The sequence below is a fragment of the Oreochromis niloticus genome, linkage group LG4 (genome assembly GCF_001858045.2).
Source record: "Oreochromis niloticus isolate F11D_XX linkage group LG4, O_niloticus_UMD_NMBU, whole genome shotgun sequence".
Lineage (NCBI taxonomy): Eukaryota > Metazoa > Chordata > Actinopteri > Cichliformes > Cichlidae > Oreochromis > Oreochromis niloticus.
In genome coordinates, this window is record NC_031969.2 from 27,451,556 (window position 1) to 27,470,459 (window position 18,904).

An 18,904-nucleotide genomic window follows, 5' to 3' on the forward strand; every position below is an offset into this window, starting at 1 on the left:
AAAGTTTTTAAGGTGTCTCTGCACACCATGCTGGGATAGGCCAAGATTTCAACTGTATTATTGTGAGACGGTTTTAAGGCAAAGGACCGTGGGATTGTCCAAATGTAATTTAAAAAACTCACTGGAGACTTCCCCCTTCAAGCACTTGCATGAAACCTTGTGTTTTATGCTTTTGCTCCCTACCAAGAATTAATTTCCCAGTTCTTGACTGTTGTTTATTTGTGTTCATTTTTATTCTTACAGCTTGGTCCTTCAGGTTGGATCTCAACATCTCCCCCACTCACCTCGGGAACATGACCGAGACCGTACATAGGGGAGTCTGGGGCTCCACCCGAGTATTGTTAGAAATGCTGTTTCAGGATGTAGAGGGCAGGAGCTAGAGGCGACAGGAAGAATCATAAACCAGAGGAGCAACTAGAACTGGGAGCAAGTGGCGTTGGACTGCAAAAAGGACACCTCACGTGAAAAATAAGAAAGCCCACTGATCAATGGCCATGTCTACCATTCATAGAGAGTTGGGGAATGGCTGCAATCTCAGCATTGTAAGATGGTGACAGATGTACCCTTAGGCCCCCTCCTCGATTCAGAGATGGTCTTTCCCTTTTCCACATAAATGGCCTCCTTGACTCCTCGCTCAAACCAGCGTTCCTTCCTGTCCAGGATGTGTACATCCTCATCATAGAAAGCGTCCACTGGCCTGTAGGTGTAAATAGACTGCAGAGTCCTGGCCTGACAAGTTAGCTTTTCTGTGTTGTTCCATCTGCTTCGTCAGAGGTTGTTTGGTTTACCCGATGTATAAATCCTCCTGGCACTTAACAGCGTACACTATGTTACTCTGTGTCACTTGGTTGAGTTGAACATGCTACATCCAGATGAACAGAATCAATCTTTTGGGATTTACTTACCTGGATGATTGAGCATGCATCAAGATATGTCATTTAAGGGAATGAAACACATGAAAAAAATGTTGAATAACAACACTGTGCTTTCCTCAAATTCTGTTCCACAGCAGGAACCAGGACCTTCAACAGAACGGGTGAAACCAGGAGACTGGGTGTATCCTTAAAGTCATTAAGAGCAGTGAAAATAGTGGAGAGAAGAACCTGGATATATTTAAGCCATTGTAAGTCTGCCACACACGTCAACCACAAAGATAACAAATAAAGCTGAGGTAAAGCAACACTTTCAAATGCACTTTAAAACTATCTACGCAATGGAACCTGTACCTGTGCCCTGGTTTATCTGGTTGTGTCTTTTTACTGTGGTTTTAGGCCTAAAGGCAAACACTTTGGCATCAGAAAGTAAACGTTCTCACAAATTCTATAAAAGAGACCTACCCACATTTGAATCACGTGTGTATACATATATAGACACCATAGGTTTTCCAAGGTGAGGCCCAGATGAGTTTAAAGCACATAACCAGATAGCTGCAGGTTTTAATCCATATTCTGGTAGCTAACTATTATTAAAATGTTGATTGGATAAATTAACTGTATTACAAACAACAAAGATTCTTGAGTTACTTTAGCGTTGCCATTAAGAGGCTTTTGGAAGAGCAGAAAGATAATATACTTTTAAAGGCATGTTGAAAGGCTTATTTTCAAAAATAAAAAGAAGCTTAGCAAGAGAAAGAACTCTTACTCTTCCCAAAGAGCCTGAAACAAGAAAAGAGTCTGAAACAGAAAAAGAGCAGGAAAATCTTGTCCTAAAAGAAGTGCTAGACAATATAAACCCTTGTTTTCAGAAAAAAAAAGACAGTATTATTCAAAACTTATTAGACTATAGTGAGCGAAATGCAGATGTTGAATTCATCTGTCACAGGGGTGGGAAATGCCAGGCCTCAAGGGCCGATGTCCTGCAGGTTTTAGATGTGTCCTTGATCCAACACTGCTGGTTTAAATGGATAAATTACCTCCTCAACATGTCTTGAAGTTCTCCAGGGGTCTAATAATGAACTAATCATCTGATTCATGTATGTTGACCCAGGGTGATATCTAAAACCTGCAGGACACTGGCCCTTGAGGCCTGGAGTTCCCCACCCCTGATGTATCAGAATAACTCTGTCACATGTTGGATTTGATTAAGTATTTGTAGGTTTCACATAAGACCAAACATAAGACCGAACCTGTCTTCCTAGAGACACCATGCAGGACACCACAACATGACACATCAACAAGAGACGAGCAGCTAACCCACGCTGGTTTTGTTTTCCAGAATTGTCAAGATGATTTTAGTGTAGCATATTCAGGTGGAAATCTAAAAAAGAAAAATATAAATAAATAAAACGGTCGAATTCCCAGAGTTAAAGATGACTAGTCTACTTCAGGTTTATGTCTTGCAAAAATGAGCCAACATTCCCTTCTCTAAGCAAGCTTGCCAAGAAACATCTGGAACTTATTACATCATCTGTACCTTCAATTAGGATTTTCTAAAGGCAAAGTTAGTAAGCTAGAAAAGAAGTACAAGAAAACATTTATTTTCCATTAATAATTTATACACTTTATTTAAAAAACACACAAGTGCAATAACAGGGAAAATATGTTTTGTTATTATATTATTGTTTCTGAACAAAGAAGTGGAGTGTATCATGTGAGATTCAGAGCAACAAATACTTTGCTTCCCTAGCAGTCTGTCTAATTAAATATCCAGGCCTAGTGTGCGGTTTCCCCTCATTACAGGCTACAACTTAGCATGCCAAAGTACTCAGTACACTCTGACAGCGCCTCAGACTTCAGCTCCATTACAGACTACGGGAACCTGGACACCAGTAACTCATAAGGTTGGAAGAACAATACTGTACAATAGAATACAACAAAATTTTCAAAATAAGATCCCACAGGGTTCAAAGTGTCCGTGATGGGGTTGAATTAAAGATGAATTTTAGCAAAATGGGTAATTGCCTAATACTGATGATTGTGATTTCATGCATGAGGTGGGAAGTTGTATTTTCTAAAGTATTTGACCAATAATATTTAAGAAATCTACTATCAGATGAATTTATTAAACATGCAGTTCTTTAAGGTGATCAAAAGTGCACCTCTCTGACAGAATCAACCATTGTCATGGTCCCTCAGTCCTACCTGGCTGACATATCAGGGTTTTCTCTCTCTCTAGGCTTCCATTCCTCTCTCTCCTCTCTTCTGTCTGTTATTGTTTGTTGTTGTCTGTGCTCTGAGGCAGTACTCATTTCGTGTTCCTGCCCTTGAGTCTACACACCTGGAGATAATCAACCCCCTCTGGCCTCTGATCTCATCATCAGTCATTACTTAAGGTAGTCATTCATTGCTGGATTGTTGAACTACCTTGTTAGTTAAGCACTGGCTCCTAGCTTGTATTTTGCTCGCGTGTGTTTGCCTCAAAGGCTACGACATTGTCTTCTCCCTCTGTACAGACCTTCCCTGGATTCCCCTTGCTGGAGTGTGGTGAGTGTGCCTGTTTTGAGAGAGTATTGTACTGAAGAGACAATTGGATGTTTTTGGATGCCCGTTTCGCCTTAGACCCCTAGAGCCCCATTTTTCTACCTGCACTGTTATTTATAGCATATTCTGATGAAAACGCTGTAAATAAAGTGCACTAAACTTTAAAAACATAAAACCATCGATTATCTGTCTGCATCACTAACAGTTTAAATCACCAATGAAATGCCTGCCTTGTTATAAAACCCAGTCTTATTTCTGTTTATCCTTGCTTGCTCTGGAATTGCTGGAAAGCTTTCTGAAATTCTTCCCTTAGAATTTTATTTAACCTCCTAAGACCTGAACTCTTCCATGGCATGTGTTTTGCATTTCTCTTTGATATTTGGGCACGTTGGGACCTCATAAATGTAAAAACAAAGAATTTCCAGATTTATTTTTTTTTTACCTTATTTTTGTTTCTGAGAAAAATGAGATCCACATATGACAACATTTGTTTTAAATTTCGATAGAACAGTAGCAGTATCATGTCCTCGTAAGTGGATAACAGGCCCTCGTAGAGCAAAATTTATTATTTTGGTCTAGACATCCCAAAATGTGATGTCCACATATGTGGACGCCAATTCCTAGGAGGTTAACCCTCTCAGGCTCAAATTAAGTTTTAGTTACAGGAAAAATCTGAATTTTGGGGAAAATTATCACAAAAAAAAGACTCATAAAATATGTATGTGGGGTAATCAGGTTGTTAGTTTTTAACTGTTGCAAATCGGCAACGCCTGCCTCGAGAGAGTTAAAATCAACACATAAGAAAATTAAATACCTGAGAAACCACGCTTTCATTTAGTGTGAAACATGTTTAATAACCATTTAATAAATACAATAACTGAGGCCTTGGTTATAGTTTCCACATCACTTTCCACGTCTGCAGGTCTGCTGGAGTCTACTTGAGTCAGAGTGACTTAAGGATCAGACGGTAAGTGTGAGGGTGTGTGCGTGGCATCGTGGGCCGGCCAGTTTTTTGTCACTAATTGCACATTCACCCCAGATGGCAAACTTCAGATAAGTATGACAGCTACTAAACCATGGTGTCTCCAGCTCTCTGCACCAAGGTTTAAGTGACTAAGCGCCTCTAACCTTATGGTTAGAAGAGAAGGTTGTGTCTTACTTTTCTCTGGTAGGGTGTCCCGAGGCAAATTAGACCATTTTCATTTCTTCCTATGTTTCATTGGCAACTTAAAGGCTGAATATATAGCCATCTATCATGAAATCTATCAGGAAGTATCTCCAAGCGTTTTAAGTCAAGTGTCTTAGTGCCCTAGCGGTCAGTATATTGATAGGAGTTCCACAGAGATATATTGTAAGAGCTCTATTATTTACCATTTATATAAAGAATAAATCTGTGGTTTATATTTTTACACTATTTTATATGCCACTTGAGAGCTTTTTCTTTTATCTGGACATTGCAAAACTGCCAAAAGAGGATAATAAAAGGGAAACAATGCATATAAATATATGTATATATACAGTAACCACAAAATGACCCCAAAGCACTTGAGATACTAAATCTTCCAACTGAGACGTCCAGAGAAATCTTTCCCCACCTGATTAGAGAAGTGAATGGCGCCACACTTTTTAATATTTATTTTTTCATTTGAACTTAATTTCCTTTTATAACATACTGTTAAAAACAAATATATACAAATGTTCACAATATGTTACCGTTGCTACAACAAGAGATGTCAGGTGTGGTAATTCACAGCTTTACAATGCAGTGTTATGCTGAGAAACCTTGCATAATATTCCACGTAACTTGGCATGCACCTCACAACATATGTAACTACACATCAGGGCAGATGTGTATTTACACCAGTGGATACCCACAAAGGTCCAGTGTCTCTTGTGGAAGCACAAGAGGGACCTAAATGGTAGGAGGCTTGTCATTTTAACATTGTGGCTGATTAGGGGCATTTCTGCATGACAAAAATCAATGCTAATGCTTTAAAAATACCAGCCTAAAAGGCAACATTCCCGGCTACATCAGACCCACAAACATACTGTTACAAATATTGCATAAGAAATTGTTCTGAGCAGAGGTTTTCACTCTAAGTGCAAATTTTACAATTACATTTTTACATTTACAATCAACACTGAGACAAAAAACACTTACACAACTAACATTTTACCAATAAATGTATGTTGCCACTTTGTGGCAGTAAGTTTTTTATCACTGTCTGGTCACTGCAGTGACAAAGCATAGCACACATTTGTGTGGTTTTATCAGGCACTACACATTCATTACCAGCTGGTACTAAAATATGAAGTGGTTAATAGTTTAAAAAAAGTCAAAATAGTCCTTACATTCAGTGCATTCGTTTTGTTTCTAAAAAGCTTTTCAGCACGAATGTCTTCATGTAATGGAGGTATTTCAGAATATAAGGTGAGATCAATCTTTCATAAGGCACTAGACTGAGAGTAACTGCCTTACAGAGGCATCAAACTACACTGAAATCATTTCAGACTCCAAACGGAACATTTGTTTAATAAATAGGGTTAAAGATGCACTCATCAGTGCAAATGTCTTGGTTGCTGGAAGGCAAGGAAGGTGTCTATGTGGCCATTTTCCATCTTTCCACTAACCAAAAATAATGTGTAAATTTTCTCAAACACATATGAAATGAATTGTGTCTAACTTCATCCTGAGGCTAAAGAGAAGGCACTTGATTCTCCACATTGCTTCTGTGCTGTTGTCTATCCCTGGGAACTATTTTTCATCTGATTTACAGTCTTCCAGGTGAAGCCTGAGTACCCCTTGAGTGTGCAGCTGCAACAAGCGGTCAAACTCAGCTGGCATTGCGTGAAAACTCGTTTTAGCTGGTTTGTCATCATAGTAGTGGTTAGTCAGGGTATAGAGGCCATATGGGTGATTACTAAAGGGCCAGAATCCATACAGATGCACATTTTCACACAGTTCCAGGGCCATGCTAGCCATAATTAATCCAGTGCTGAGCCGCCTTTCTTTCAGGCCTTCAGAGCGCCAGAATTGAGCTAGACTGTCAAGGTACTGAGGGTTGAAGAAAACAGGTCGAATAGGGCTTTTAAAGTCCTCTATTGTATATGCAACTCGCTGACACACAGCAGTATTTATACCAAACGAGAAGGCAGGAAGGAGCAGCAGAGAGTTGCCGTACTTGTGAAGACTCTCCACAAATGGAAGGCGACGTCCCACCAGCGAGCCATACCTGTGCGAAAGAAACAGCTGACTTTGAGCAACAACACAGAAGTAATGTGAGGTGACAGAGATTTATTTTCTTGCTTACCTCTGTGTGAAGATGCTTGGGTTTGCTGTCACAAGGCTAGTTTTGATGCCAACATCTTTCTCGTATCCATTTTCCAAAGGAGGTAAGTTGCACCTGAACAAACAAAAAAGTAGACACAGAAATGGTTACATGGAATTTCCACTCTGAATTTGGTCTACATTGGACACTTTTCTCACCTGATAACAAAGTCAGCTGAATCAATCATTTTTCCACAGCTGCTCTCAGACAGGATCCCACCGTTCCCAACAACTGAACAAGTGTCCCATTTTTTATTTGAGAACGGATTCTCCTGGAATAGACAGCGACAGATAAGGCATTATAAAAAAACATTTACATTGTTGCTGATGTCAAATGTTAGAGGGAAAAAGATTCATTTCATTGCTTTAATGTTTCCTCTTCAATTCAGACGTGAAGCACTTCAAAACAACATAACAGCTGACCGAATTGCAGTACAAACAGAGTAATTAAAAATAAAAAATAAGAGAACAAGAATAAAAGAATAAATCAGTACAGATACAAACAAAGGGTAAGAAGTTTAAATGATTTTTAAAAACAGCAAGAGATGGAGCCTGCCTGGCAGCTCATTTCACATTTTAGGAGGCAAAACTGCAAAGGCTCTGTCTCCTCTGGATTTATAAAATGTCTACAGGACAATCAAAAGCATCTGGTTATCTGATCTAAGAGCACGTGACGGCATGTAAAGGTGAAGCAGCTCAGACAAATAAGAAGGGGCAAGACCATTAAGACACTTAATAACAAACAACAGAATTTGAAATGGATGAAATGGCTGCATGTCTGTCATTACTATGCAGCTTTTCTCCTTCTCCTTTTATACTGGTGTATACTTTATGCTTAGTTTGTATCCGGTTTGAGGCGGTGTAGCATTTAAGTTCCAAAATTATATTTTGGTCCCTCCTGCAAAACTAGGCTAGGCTATGTTTGTAATACTTAAAAAAACATTTTTTTAAATGATGGTGCATTACTTACATATTTCCCAATCTGCAATTAAAGGAGCCACATGTTCTGTTTTCTCTTATGTATTTACATAAGCAGCCCACCCCACACCCCCTCACACACACACACACACACACACAGTCAAGAGAAAAATGGTAATATAATCACTATGGTCAAATAAAACATTTGGGGAACCAATAACAAAAAAAACCTACCTTTGTAAAAATGTTGAAAAAGTCTTTGTTCACCTGTAGAGTCCTCTTCTTGTCCCCATCATAAACGAGCTTCGACCCCACTGGAGTGTTATTCTTGGTGATGATGGCTTTGTCAAAGCAATTGCACTTAACACTCAGATTAGTTCTGGGGAACATAAAACACTTTGTTGACACAGACTAGCTATTTACCAGACAAACTGGTTCACAGCTATTAACTGGGAACAGAATTATTGTTTTTTTCAAAATAAAATCTATCTGGATTGGTATATAATATCATATGCAGTAAATTAGAAGAATTTTTTTTTTATATAAAATAACATTAGTCCATTAAAAACATGACAATGGTGGGATCCTGAATAAAAAAAATTTAAATGCCATTATTAGAAATGCATATTAGCCATGTGTCCGAAAGCCTGTGTGACATCTAAGAAAACTGTCAATATTTGCTGTTGATGCTTGTTTAATTTATACTAACAATCATTGGCAATCTAAAGGAAACCACTGCTATCAGTCCCTTAACGTCATGGCAAGGAATACCATTTCTTTAGTGCTTTTGATTCTCTTCATGTTCATTGATGTGTTCAGTGAAATAGTTCAGTGTGAGTAAATAGACAGAGAGAGATAAGACATCAGTACACCTACAGGGCAGAACAGCAAACAACAGGTGAGTGAGGGAAGGAACAAATATTGATCAATATAAAGTTAAACAAGAAAAGGTTAAAAATAAAATAAAAGAGCAGTGTATTACAACACAGTTAGCTTCAGTATTCAGTATAAAAAAAATCTTTCTTTCAGCTGTAGTTAACAAATACAACAACAACTCCTGTTAATGTTTTATGCAGCTCGAGCTATTAGAAAGTCTCAGTTATATAGTCTTAAAGAAACATTCATCCACATGGCAAATATCTCAAGTATTCTTTGTTGTGCTTACAGAGACATTATGTCAAAGTCAGGGCGCGTTTCATCGTCCCTCATTGCAGGGCTCCTTTGGTTTAAGCTACTGGCTCACTGACTCCCACATGACAGAGGCTGATGATGCCTGATACCTGATAGGCTGATGCCCTTCATAAAATCTTTGCATAAAAAAATCCTGTTAATGATACACTATTTGAATATATTACAGTGGGGATCATATTATGCTTGCAGAGTTCATCAGTGGCTTTAATTGTATTTTATTTTTAATTTGAAATTTACTTGAGCAGACACACTGTCAGGGTCCCTGGGTCTGCGTGACCCAGGGTCCCTGAGCAGTTATGGACTTATTATTATTATATTATATGTGTTTTTGCTGCTGTCCCTGTTGTCCACGTGTGTGTGTGTGTGTGTGTGTGTGTAGGCAGGTGTGTGTGTTTGTGTGGATGCGGCTGTGACAGGCACCTTCAGGCCTGGTGGGTGTGGCCCTGCCAGGTGGTTGGCCACACCTGAAGACCATCACACACCTGCAGCTGATCAAGCCTCGTCGGAGGAGCTACTTAAGAGTGTGGTGGAGCTCTCTCTGACACTGGATCATTGTGTGACTTCATGTTAGTCTCTTGGCAAGTTAGTTAAGGTTAGTCTGCTGCATTGTGGTGTTTCTGACGGCTGCCTCTTTGTTATTCCCCAGGAGGAGTGTGGAGACGAGAGGGCAGCGAGCACGGGGTGCTCAGACACTGAAGAGTGGAGACAAAGAATACTAACACTGGGAAGAGGGCATGTCACGGGAGTCGGGAACGCACTGGGGATTTATTGTTATTTTCCTGCACTGTAAATAAACGCACTGTTGCATCACAGAGTCCAGCATTTGGGTCTTCCTTCCCCTCATCGCCACGCTCTGCCACACAGACCGTGACACACACACACTCCTATTTAGCAAAAAGTTGAAAGTGTTTGCGAATTGGTTCTTACCTGAATTTTAAGTAATTGTCCTCCTGCTTCTTCCAGGTTTGATTGTAACGCTCTTGTACCTTGCTAATGATTTCCCTGTGACACACACGAAAACAGTCAGTGAACAGAATCATATCTGCACAGCTGACATGAATTCATTTTTGATGATGGCATAAACAAAGAGGTTTCTCTGGGAAATTCTGAGACTGTCATGTTTTCTCTCACTTGCAGCCTTTGCAAATTTCTGAGGGCTTTGGGGCATGTTTCCTTTGAGAAGCTGGTCGTTGAGGTTCCACATGTCTGCAAAAAACCACAAACAAACAAGGAAAAAAAGTGTTAAGACTAAATAATATAGATCAGGAAAATGCAGAAAAAATGTAATAATTTACAAAGGACAGTTGGACTGAATGAGAACGTTATCCTGAGTCCTTCCAACCTGCATGAAGATTAAATAATTCTTCGTGAAAATGATACCCTCAGTTTCCTGTTCCTAGCTGGCAGCAGTGACAGTGTGTGGTCATCTGCTGCTGTAGCCCACCTGCTTCAAGGTTCAACATGTTGTAATTTCCGATATGCTTTTCTGGATATCTTGGCAATAATAAGTCATTATTTGACAATCTCCACATACCTGCATTTAGTACATTGATGCAATGCAATTGGCTGACTGCACTAATAAGAAGCTGGGTGGCGCAGGTTCGAATCCTACCCGTGGCTGTTACAGCAACATCTTCCCCACTCACGCTCATTCTGCTTTCTTGACATTCTTCAGTGTACCGTTTCAAATAAAGCTGTCTTTAGCAAACACTTCAGCTTCTACACCAATTTTCAGAAGATAGTTCTGCTTTTTTCGGCAGATAATTTCCGCTACAGGGCATTCACACAGCATTTTTGTTGTTGTTGTTAAATAATAATAAAAATAAACATTTTATTGTTATTAATAGTAGCTATTTGATAATATGTCTTAGATGTCATAAGACTTATGTTTGGATAGGGTTTAAAATATTTAGTTTAATGATTCAAAACTAATTCAGTACTACCTAAGTGGTAAAACACATTATATACAATAATGCAACAGCCATCATATACAGCACACCATATAAGCTATCAATGTTTAACAGGGGGGCGGTGGTCTAAATAAGGTTTGCTATTCAATTAATAAATAAATAAAGCAATGCATATTTACAACCATATACGCATAATACACTCCAGGAGAAATTTAGCCACAATTATAAAACTGTAGAATAATCTGTCTTAGATTGCAGAATAAAAGTAGGAGCCAAACAGAGCAGATATATTTAGAAGTGGCTCAATGAACTCACCACAGACAGGTGACTGTGAGCGCAGAATATCCTCAACATACTTGTATTTGTTTTGCAAGCTGATGGATGAATATCTTTCGTTTCAAAGAGACTTGGGGTGTATTTCTCAAAATCTGTTCTGCTTAAGCTCGGTGTATGTCTCAGTCCGGGGGTTACAACTGCTGCAGAAGCATTGAACTACATTGAAATGAATTAAACTGAGCAATGAATACAAAACTGTATGAATTAGTGTAATTTACAGTTAAAATGTATCAGCAGAATTCAGCTAAAGGGCCACAGTAACTTTCCTGGGCGAGCCTGGACTCCCGAGGCCCTTAACGTTGACGCTGACTCACTCAATAGCCTAATACCTAATGTGGTTTGCATACAAGAATTTTATCATGTCTTTTCAAGACTTAACACAAAAGGTTATTACATTTTTATATTTCAAAAGGTTATTACATTTTTATATTTCAGGTTTGAGTTATATTTCTTCAGCTCCAGTGAAAATAATTGAGCCGTTTCAAAAGGCTGAATATATTATTTGAATATCTAGACTACAGGTCCAGATGTCCCCAAACCTTTACCCCGAGACGCTGGCAGTCGCATTATTTATCAAAAAACATCATAACAGAATTATTGAAAAAGTCCTTTACTTTTGACAATTTAGCTTCACTTTAACGAAATGTACTTAATTTCACACTCTTGTTGCTACGTTGTTGCTACTTTTATATAATGAGCACAATACTTCTTCAACAGCCTCTTTAGTTTTTGCTCTCTAGGCACAAAGGTAGTTATGCACTCACTTGCCGACGGACATGTACCAGATGAGAGTGGTCAACAGGCTCCCCAGACAGAGGACAGTGATCATGAGAGACTTCGAGAGCCGTCCCCTCATACCTCTCCCCTCCTGTTAGTTTTTCCCTTTAGACGGCCCACCTTTTGTCTGTCTCTCTTCCTCCTTGTCCTGCTTTTACCTTGCACAACACTCGCTTGTTTTATCTACCCTGTCCCGGTTCCTATGTTCTCGTGTTTCCAAACTCGGTTTGCACTACCTCAAAGTACTTCACACGCACACACGGCGGCTCAGTGAAGGCTTTTAATCTTTTGCCTCATGTCTGTCTGCTGTTTTACGCACTCATCACTCCCGCCTCCCTCGCTCACCCTCTTCCTGTCTCATTTGCCTCTGTGTTCAAATCCCTCCTCGATAAATTAAGCACCAGAAATTCCGTCATTTCTGACTGTCTAGTATGATTTCTTTTCTGCCTGACTCGTTGAGACAAGTTTGAGGCCCTGTGCGCACTTCTGTTACTGTTTCCTCTCGTTACACTTTGGTGGCAGTCAGCCGAGATAAAACCGATAGTGCGTTCCTCCACATCCTTATTTAATTCTTGCCACTTCTCCTTTGCTCGTCCGTCTTCTTTATGTTGTCTCGCACCCTTTTTTGTCATTTGCTCACACGAGGAAAGTCCGCCATTTCTTCGCAACTACAGCGCTGTTTTAGCCCCATTCTCTCGGGTTCTCTCAGGCTTCTGTGTCTAGTTTCCCCTCCCTCTGCCCACATTGGCTAAACCCCTCTCCCCTCTACACTAAAAGCACGCAGTAACATGAGTGCCCTGTACTGAATTAGCTCACAGTTTGTCTCTTGACTCGACTGGTTTGTGTGTGGGTGAGTGTGTGTGATAAGAAACACGTTCGAAATCAATGAGAGTCAGAGGAGGCAGGAGCCTATGACTGCCCCTCCAATCAGAGGGACTCTTAAAAACCAACCAAACTCTTACTAACACACACAAAGGCTTCTTTGATTCACCCGTCAAACTTTGCAAGCTTACAGCTGGTGTTTCTCTATGTAACTAACAGCTGGAAAAAATGAGAGAAACAGGAAGCCATAATTTCTAACTTGTTCTATGTTGCCAAATGTGTGGTGGAAGTGGAATTAAATTCTTGGAGTAATTCATAATGAGGATTATGTTAAACTAGTTGCATTTATGGGATTTATTTCACAATGAATAACCATAAACAGATGGTTACTCCCACACTAATTCCAGTTGTCAGTGTTAAATTTCTTTTTTTTTCTCTTTGCAATAAAGCCATAATTCCTACATGCTATGGGATACCAGTTGTGTCACAGCGATCACTTCTCCAAACACAGAGAAGTCAATAACAACGAGTTCTGGAGCTTTTTCCTTTTTAAAAATAAAAAAATAAAATTCAGGATTTGTGACCCTTAAAATCAGGCTAATACAGACAGAGTGTTGTTAGGGAATGTCATGGGATTTAAGTTCTTTGGAGTTTTGCATGTTTATTATAAGGCGTTTTCTGTTTGGTTTCAGCTGCAGCTCATTGGAGATGATGTCATTTCCACTCACCCATTTACTATTTAAGCACATTAAACATTCATAATGTTGTAACAGAGGAGTTTTCCTCAGGTTTATGCAGTCCTGTGCGTGTAAGAAGCTTCGAGTCTCTCTAATGATGGAGGATTGTGTTGTTAACTTTTTATTGTGCACCTGTCATGAGTAGTAATGAACAAGGTTGTAGCTGTGAATGTCTATGTGTTCCCAAAGCTGCTCTGCTGGATTAAAATCTGATAATTTTGGAGGCCATTTGAGTACAGTGAACTCATTGTCATGTTCGAGAGACAATTTGTGAAATGGCATGTCATCCTACTGAAAGTTTCAGCAGATAGGTAAACTGGGATAAAGGAATGAACATGGTTAGCAACAACAGGGTAGGGATTGGAGACTTTGCTCAGTTGGAACTAAAGGAGCCAAAGTGTGCCAAGAAAATATCCCTCACATTCTTACGCCCCAACAGCAGCAGTCTGAACTGTTATACCGTTGATACGAGACAGGATGAATCCATGTTTTCATGTTGTTTACACAAATTCTGACTCTACCATCTGAATGTCACAGTAGAGATCAAGATTTTTCCAATCTTCTTGCCCAATTTTGCTGTGCCTGTGTGAAGAGTAGCTGCAGCTTTACATTCTTTGGCCATGATTATACTCAGCTGCAGACACTGACGCAAACAGCTGGAGGCTCCAAGCCTGAGTAGTCAATGGCGATGTCAGTGTTAACCTCAATTTTATTTCTATAGCACATTTCATTGTATGCAGACATAAAGATAAAAACATTAAAATCAGGTCTACAATGGCTTAAGGCAATAAAATAACAACAAAATAAAACTACACAGATAAAATACAAGTTAATGTTCACATACACACATAAATACACACAATTTTTGACAGTAGACCCAACCTGTGAGAATAAAAAGCGTTTGAATATGTTTTTTTAATGTAGATAGTTCTAGGTTCTAAGTCAGCAGGCAGATTGTTCCAAGAAACAGTAACTGAAAGCACCCTCAGGACCATCAAATCTAATTCTGAGAAGAGTTTTGCACCTGATGACCTGAGGGTCTAACCGGGTTATAAACACTAAACGGTCAGAGATGTACTCTGAGAGCAAACCAATGAGTTCTTTATGAACTAATACAGCTATTCCTGTTATATTTCTTTGAAGACCACTGCCTGAAGCCAATGCATAGTTCATGCATGGTTCAGTTTCAGTTTTCAGTTTCAGTTTCAGTTTTATTTGTCATATGCAAGTTAGCACAGGGTCAACATTGCAATGAAATGTGTTTGACGAGCAGCTGTCACTCAGCAGCATGATACAGTAGGAGAAAATATAATAAAATAAAATAAAAAATAGAAAAATAGTAAAGAGCAAAATATTAGAGAGACATGGTAAAAGAGAAAAGATGACTAAATATATATGTATCTATAAATATAAATATATGTACACTAGTGATTAAATAAGAAAATCTTGAAAAGAAATATGACGGGAGGGCAGATGGGATATTGCACAGGAATGAGCAGCAGAAAATTACAGTATTGCACTTTTTAAATATAAATATCAATAACAATAAAGTGAAGTGACCAGTGCAGATTAAACTGAGTCCTTGTGAAGCTGCAGGGTAGCTTCTGAGTGCTGTGTTGTGTGTGTTTAAGTGTTGTGGTTGAGGTGTCGTATGGCTTGGTGGTAAAAACTGTTTTTAAGTCTTGTAGTCCGAGCAGACAGACTCCTGTAACGTCTGCCAGATGGTAACAAGGAGAACAGCTGATGTGCTGGGTGGCTGTGGTCCTTGATGATGCTGTGTGCTTTACGGAGGCATCGCTGGAGATAAATGTCCTGAATGGCAGGAAGCCTCGTACCAGTGATGTGCTCTGCTGCCTTCACCACCCTCTGTAGTGATTTACGGCTGCTGGCAGAGCAGCTTCCGTACCAAACTGTGATGCAGCTCGTCAGAAAGTTCTCAATTGCACACCTGTAAAATTTTGAGGTGATGTTGGCGTTCATGCTAAACTTCCTCAGCCTCCTCAGGAAGTAAAGCCGCTGGCGAGCTTTCCTGATAGCAGTGTCTGTGTGAAGGGTCCAGGAGAAGTCCTCAGTGATGTTGACTCCAAGGAACTTGAAGCTGCTGACCCTTTCGACCTTGACACCGTTGATGTGGATGGGCTGGTGTTCTCTGACTGGTCGTTTCCGGTAGTCCACTATCATTTCTCTAGTTTTGCTGATGTTGAGAGTCAGGTTATTTTCCAGGCACCACTCGTACAGTGCCATCACCTCCTCTCTATAGGCCGTCTCATCATTGCCTGTGATGAGGCCTATGATGGTTGTGTCATCCGCAAACTTGATGATGATGTTGGACTCATGTTTAGCAACACAGTCGTGTGTGAACAGGGAATATAGGAGGGGGCTAAGCACACAACCCTGTGGCGTACCTGTGTTTAGGATGAGTGGTGAGGAGGTGTGCTTACCAACTCTCACCACCTGGGGCCTGTTTGTGAGGAAGTTTAGAATCCATCTGCAGATCGGTGTTCCCAGCCCAAGGTCGACGAGCTTCGTGGCAAGTTTTGAGGGGATGATGGTGTTAAATGCCGAGCTGTAGTCGATGAAGAGCATCCTTGCATATGTATTCCCTTTCTCCAGGTGAGTGAGGGTGGTGTGCGTTGCCAGGGCGATGGCATCCTCTGTGGCTCTGTTTGTCCGATAGGCAAACTGAAGAGGGTCCAGTGTGTCAGGGAGGGAGGAGCAGATGTGACCTTTGACCAGCCGCTCCAGGCACTTCATGATGACGGATGTCAGTGCAACAGGACGGTAGTCATTCAGACAGGAGACCACTGATTTTTTGGGAACGGGAATGATGGTGGATGCTTTGAGGGACGTGGGGACCACTGACTGCCTCAGGGAGAGGTTGAAGATGTTGGTGAACACCTCTGCCAGCTCGTCTGCACACACTCTGAGTAGCCGGTGTGTCAGGGTTTCTGGGTCGTTGACCCAGTATTTTTAGTTCATGTTCACTGTTTATCTCCTGCCTGTTCTCACTTCCTGTTTTTCCCATGTCAGCTTGTGTCATTAGTCAGATTATGTTCAGCCCTGTACTCACCCGTTTCCAATCATTGTCATCATTCAACCTGTGTATTTAAGCTCCTGGGTTTCACCAGTTCTTTGTCGTGTCATTGATGTTTGTGTGATGTTATGTTGTCGTCCCGTTAGTGTTCTCTCAGTTCAGTCAGCCATTCAGTGTCCGTTCACCCTCTGTTCATCCACTCCTTATAATAAACCTTCACCAGTCTTCACCTACCTGCGAGTCCTGCGTTTGGGTTCCTTCTTCCTCGCCTCCACACAAAATCTGACAGAATGACACGACCCCGCGTTGTGGACCCAGCGGACTCGGAACTCTTCGAGCGGCAGGACGCAGCGCTCTCCACTTGAGCGGAGAAGCTCAGGTGGAAACAGCGGCTCTTCTCAGAGAGGGAGCACGTCTTTGAGGGGACTCGTCTGGCTCTGGGCGGGCCTCGGAGACGCCGCGGTTCTCCACCTGCTGCCTCACCTGCATCGGAGCATTCGCCGCGGAGAGTGGGCGTCACAGACCAAGCTTCGGCTGCTCGCTCTCCCGCCGCTCCGCTCCTCGCTCGCCCGCCAGCCGTTTCCCTCACCGGCTCTTCCACTTCGCCACGGCACAGCGGCTATGCCTCCCACCTCGGCTCAACGAAGGCTCCCGCGCCAGAGGCTCAGCTGTTCACCCCGCCCGCTTCCTCTTCCCGGAGAAAGCGGCGCACACGCCGTCATAAATTGGACTATTCTCAGCAACTCTCGGTGGTGAGTTCCAGTGACTGCTTTCCACACCCTTCATCCAATTGTTCACTCGAAACGCATAACGGCTCATTTCTGATTCATGGGGAACTTCCCTCCTAGAGGATGAAGTGGACTGGGAAGATTTTTTCTGCTCTGCTCCCCCAAAGACTGTAAATAGTGGTGGCAGAAGGACCAGAATAAGACCCGATAGACCAGTCAGTATCACTCACCCAGTCATTATTTCCACTCCCATCAGTCAGCCTACACCCACACCTGTGCCAACTCCCAGGAGGAGGGCAGCTGCGACCCAGTCTACCTCCACACCCGCTCCTGTTTCTCGGGTGGGGGTGACTGGTGTCCAGCCACCTCCGCCTGTCCCAGCACCTAGGCTGAGGGCAGCCCGAATCCAACCTGACCATCCCAGAGGCCCAGCCGAAGCTCTCCAGCCAGTGCCCTCATGCTCTGGAGGCTCGGAAGAGCTAGCCTGCTTACCAATCAGTCCACCACTTCATCCACCGCCTGATCCAGCCTTTCACGCACTAGCTCTATCCCTGGTTAGGCTAGCTGAGGTGTCCCCTGCTCAGGCACCAGCTTTATTAGCCCAGGCCGTAGCTTTATCTCCCTCACTAGCTCAGTCTAGGGTTAGGGTTAGTCTCGTTGTCTCCAGTCTTTTCCTGTTCCCCAGTCGCCCGTCCTCCAGCCTGTCCAGTCTGTCGTCCAGTCAGTTCAGTCCATCGCCCAGCCTTCTGTAGCCCAGTCACTCATTCACCGTCCTGTTCAGTTCCCGGACCTGCAGCCACAGCATCCAGAGCCAGCTGTGAGCTCTCCCGCTCCTCAGCCAGGGGTTTCCGCACCCGCTGGCCCGGCCGCTCCTCAGCCAGGGGTTTCCGCACCCGCTGGCCCGGCCGCTCCTCAGCCAGGGGTTTCCGCACCCGCTGGCCCGGCCGCTCCTCAGCCAGGGGTTTCCGCACCCGCTGGCCCGGCCGCTCCTCAGCCAGGGGTTTCCGCGCCAGTAACCGTATTTTGTCTCGATCTGCCATTCTGCAATTCATCTCATGTAAACAATAACGTGGCGCACAGCGTGACGTGAAAAGAGGCACATACCTTTGACGTTGCGTGACGAACTCTGTAATCCTCGTCCACACGTAAACGCAAAAAAGGAGTTTTAAATAATCTCCGTTTTCGGTGAATCGCAACGCCGTTTACGTGTTGACGAAAAGCCCAAACGCATAGAAACAGCTGCGTTTTCAAAAATACCGGTGTAGGTGTGGATGTAGCGTAAAAGAGTTAGTAGTATATTTTATTACTACCTGTAATTTATTGCCGTTTACTTGTATTTGCTTAATTGTTTACTAAATGTTTGAGGTGTGAAATAAACCGCAATGGAGTTTGTAAATAAAATATGGGTGTGTGTGTGTGTTTGGAGGATGTGTTTGTGCGGGGGGGGGGGGACATTTTTCTTGTGAAAAAAGGGGGACCTGGCAAAAAAAGTTTGGGAACCACTGGTCTATGTGATTGTGTGTAAAAGTGATAAGGCATGTGTCACTGGGTGAACTAGACTTGATTTTTATTTAGTCTAGTTTTTTTTTTTTTGGTCATGCATTTGGTTCTTCCTGCACACACTCCAAACCCATGATAAGGAAGTAAAAGCAACACTTAACCCAATGTGTACATCAAATGCACAGTGATTTCTTCACTGATGGA

At 41.9% G+C, this 18,904-nt stretch overlaps 1 protein-coding gene across 1 annotated transcript; it reads right to left on the reverse strand.

Moving 5' to 3' along the window:
- Positions 1–5,039: 5,039 nt before the first annotated feature.
- Positions 5,040–12,733, reverse strand: st8sia6 (ST8 alpha-N-acetyl-neuraminide alpha-2,8-sialyltransferase 6). The gene is made up of 7 exons (XM_003442134.5): positions 11,867–12,733; positions 9,988–10,062; positions 9,784–9,858; positions 7,900–8,044; positions 6,907–7,019; positions 6,731–6,823; positions 5,040–6,652 (listed from the first exon to the last, which is right to left on the reverse strand). Exons 1-7 carry the CDS (start codon positions 11,956–11,958, stop codon positions 6,175–6,177), a joined length of 1,071 nt encoding a protein of 356 aa, XP_003442182.1. The 5' UTR covers positions 11,959–12,733; the 3' UTR covers positions 5,040–6,174.
- Positions 12,734–18,904: the final 6,171 nt, after the last annotated feature.

What these genes read in the sequence shown, in the direction of transcription:
- st8sia6 (XM_003442134.5), bottom strand. Translation starts at nt 11,958, where the DNA reads ATGAGGGGACGGCTCTCGAAGTCTCTCATGATCACTGTCCTCTGTCTG. An exon ending in TTTTCAACATTTTTACAAAG is followed by an intron (nt 7,020 to 7,899) that starts GTAGGTTTTTTT and finishes TGTCTATTCCAG; the next exon opens with GAGAATCCGTTCTCAAATAA. An exon ending in TCAGCTGACTTTGTTATCAG is followed by an intron (nt 6,824 to 6,906) that starts GTGAGAAAAGTG and finishes TTGTTTGTTCAG; the next exon opens with GTGCAACTTACCTCCTTTGG.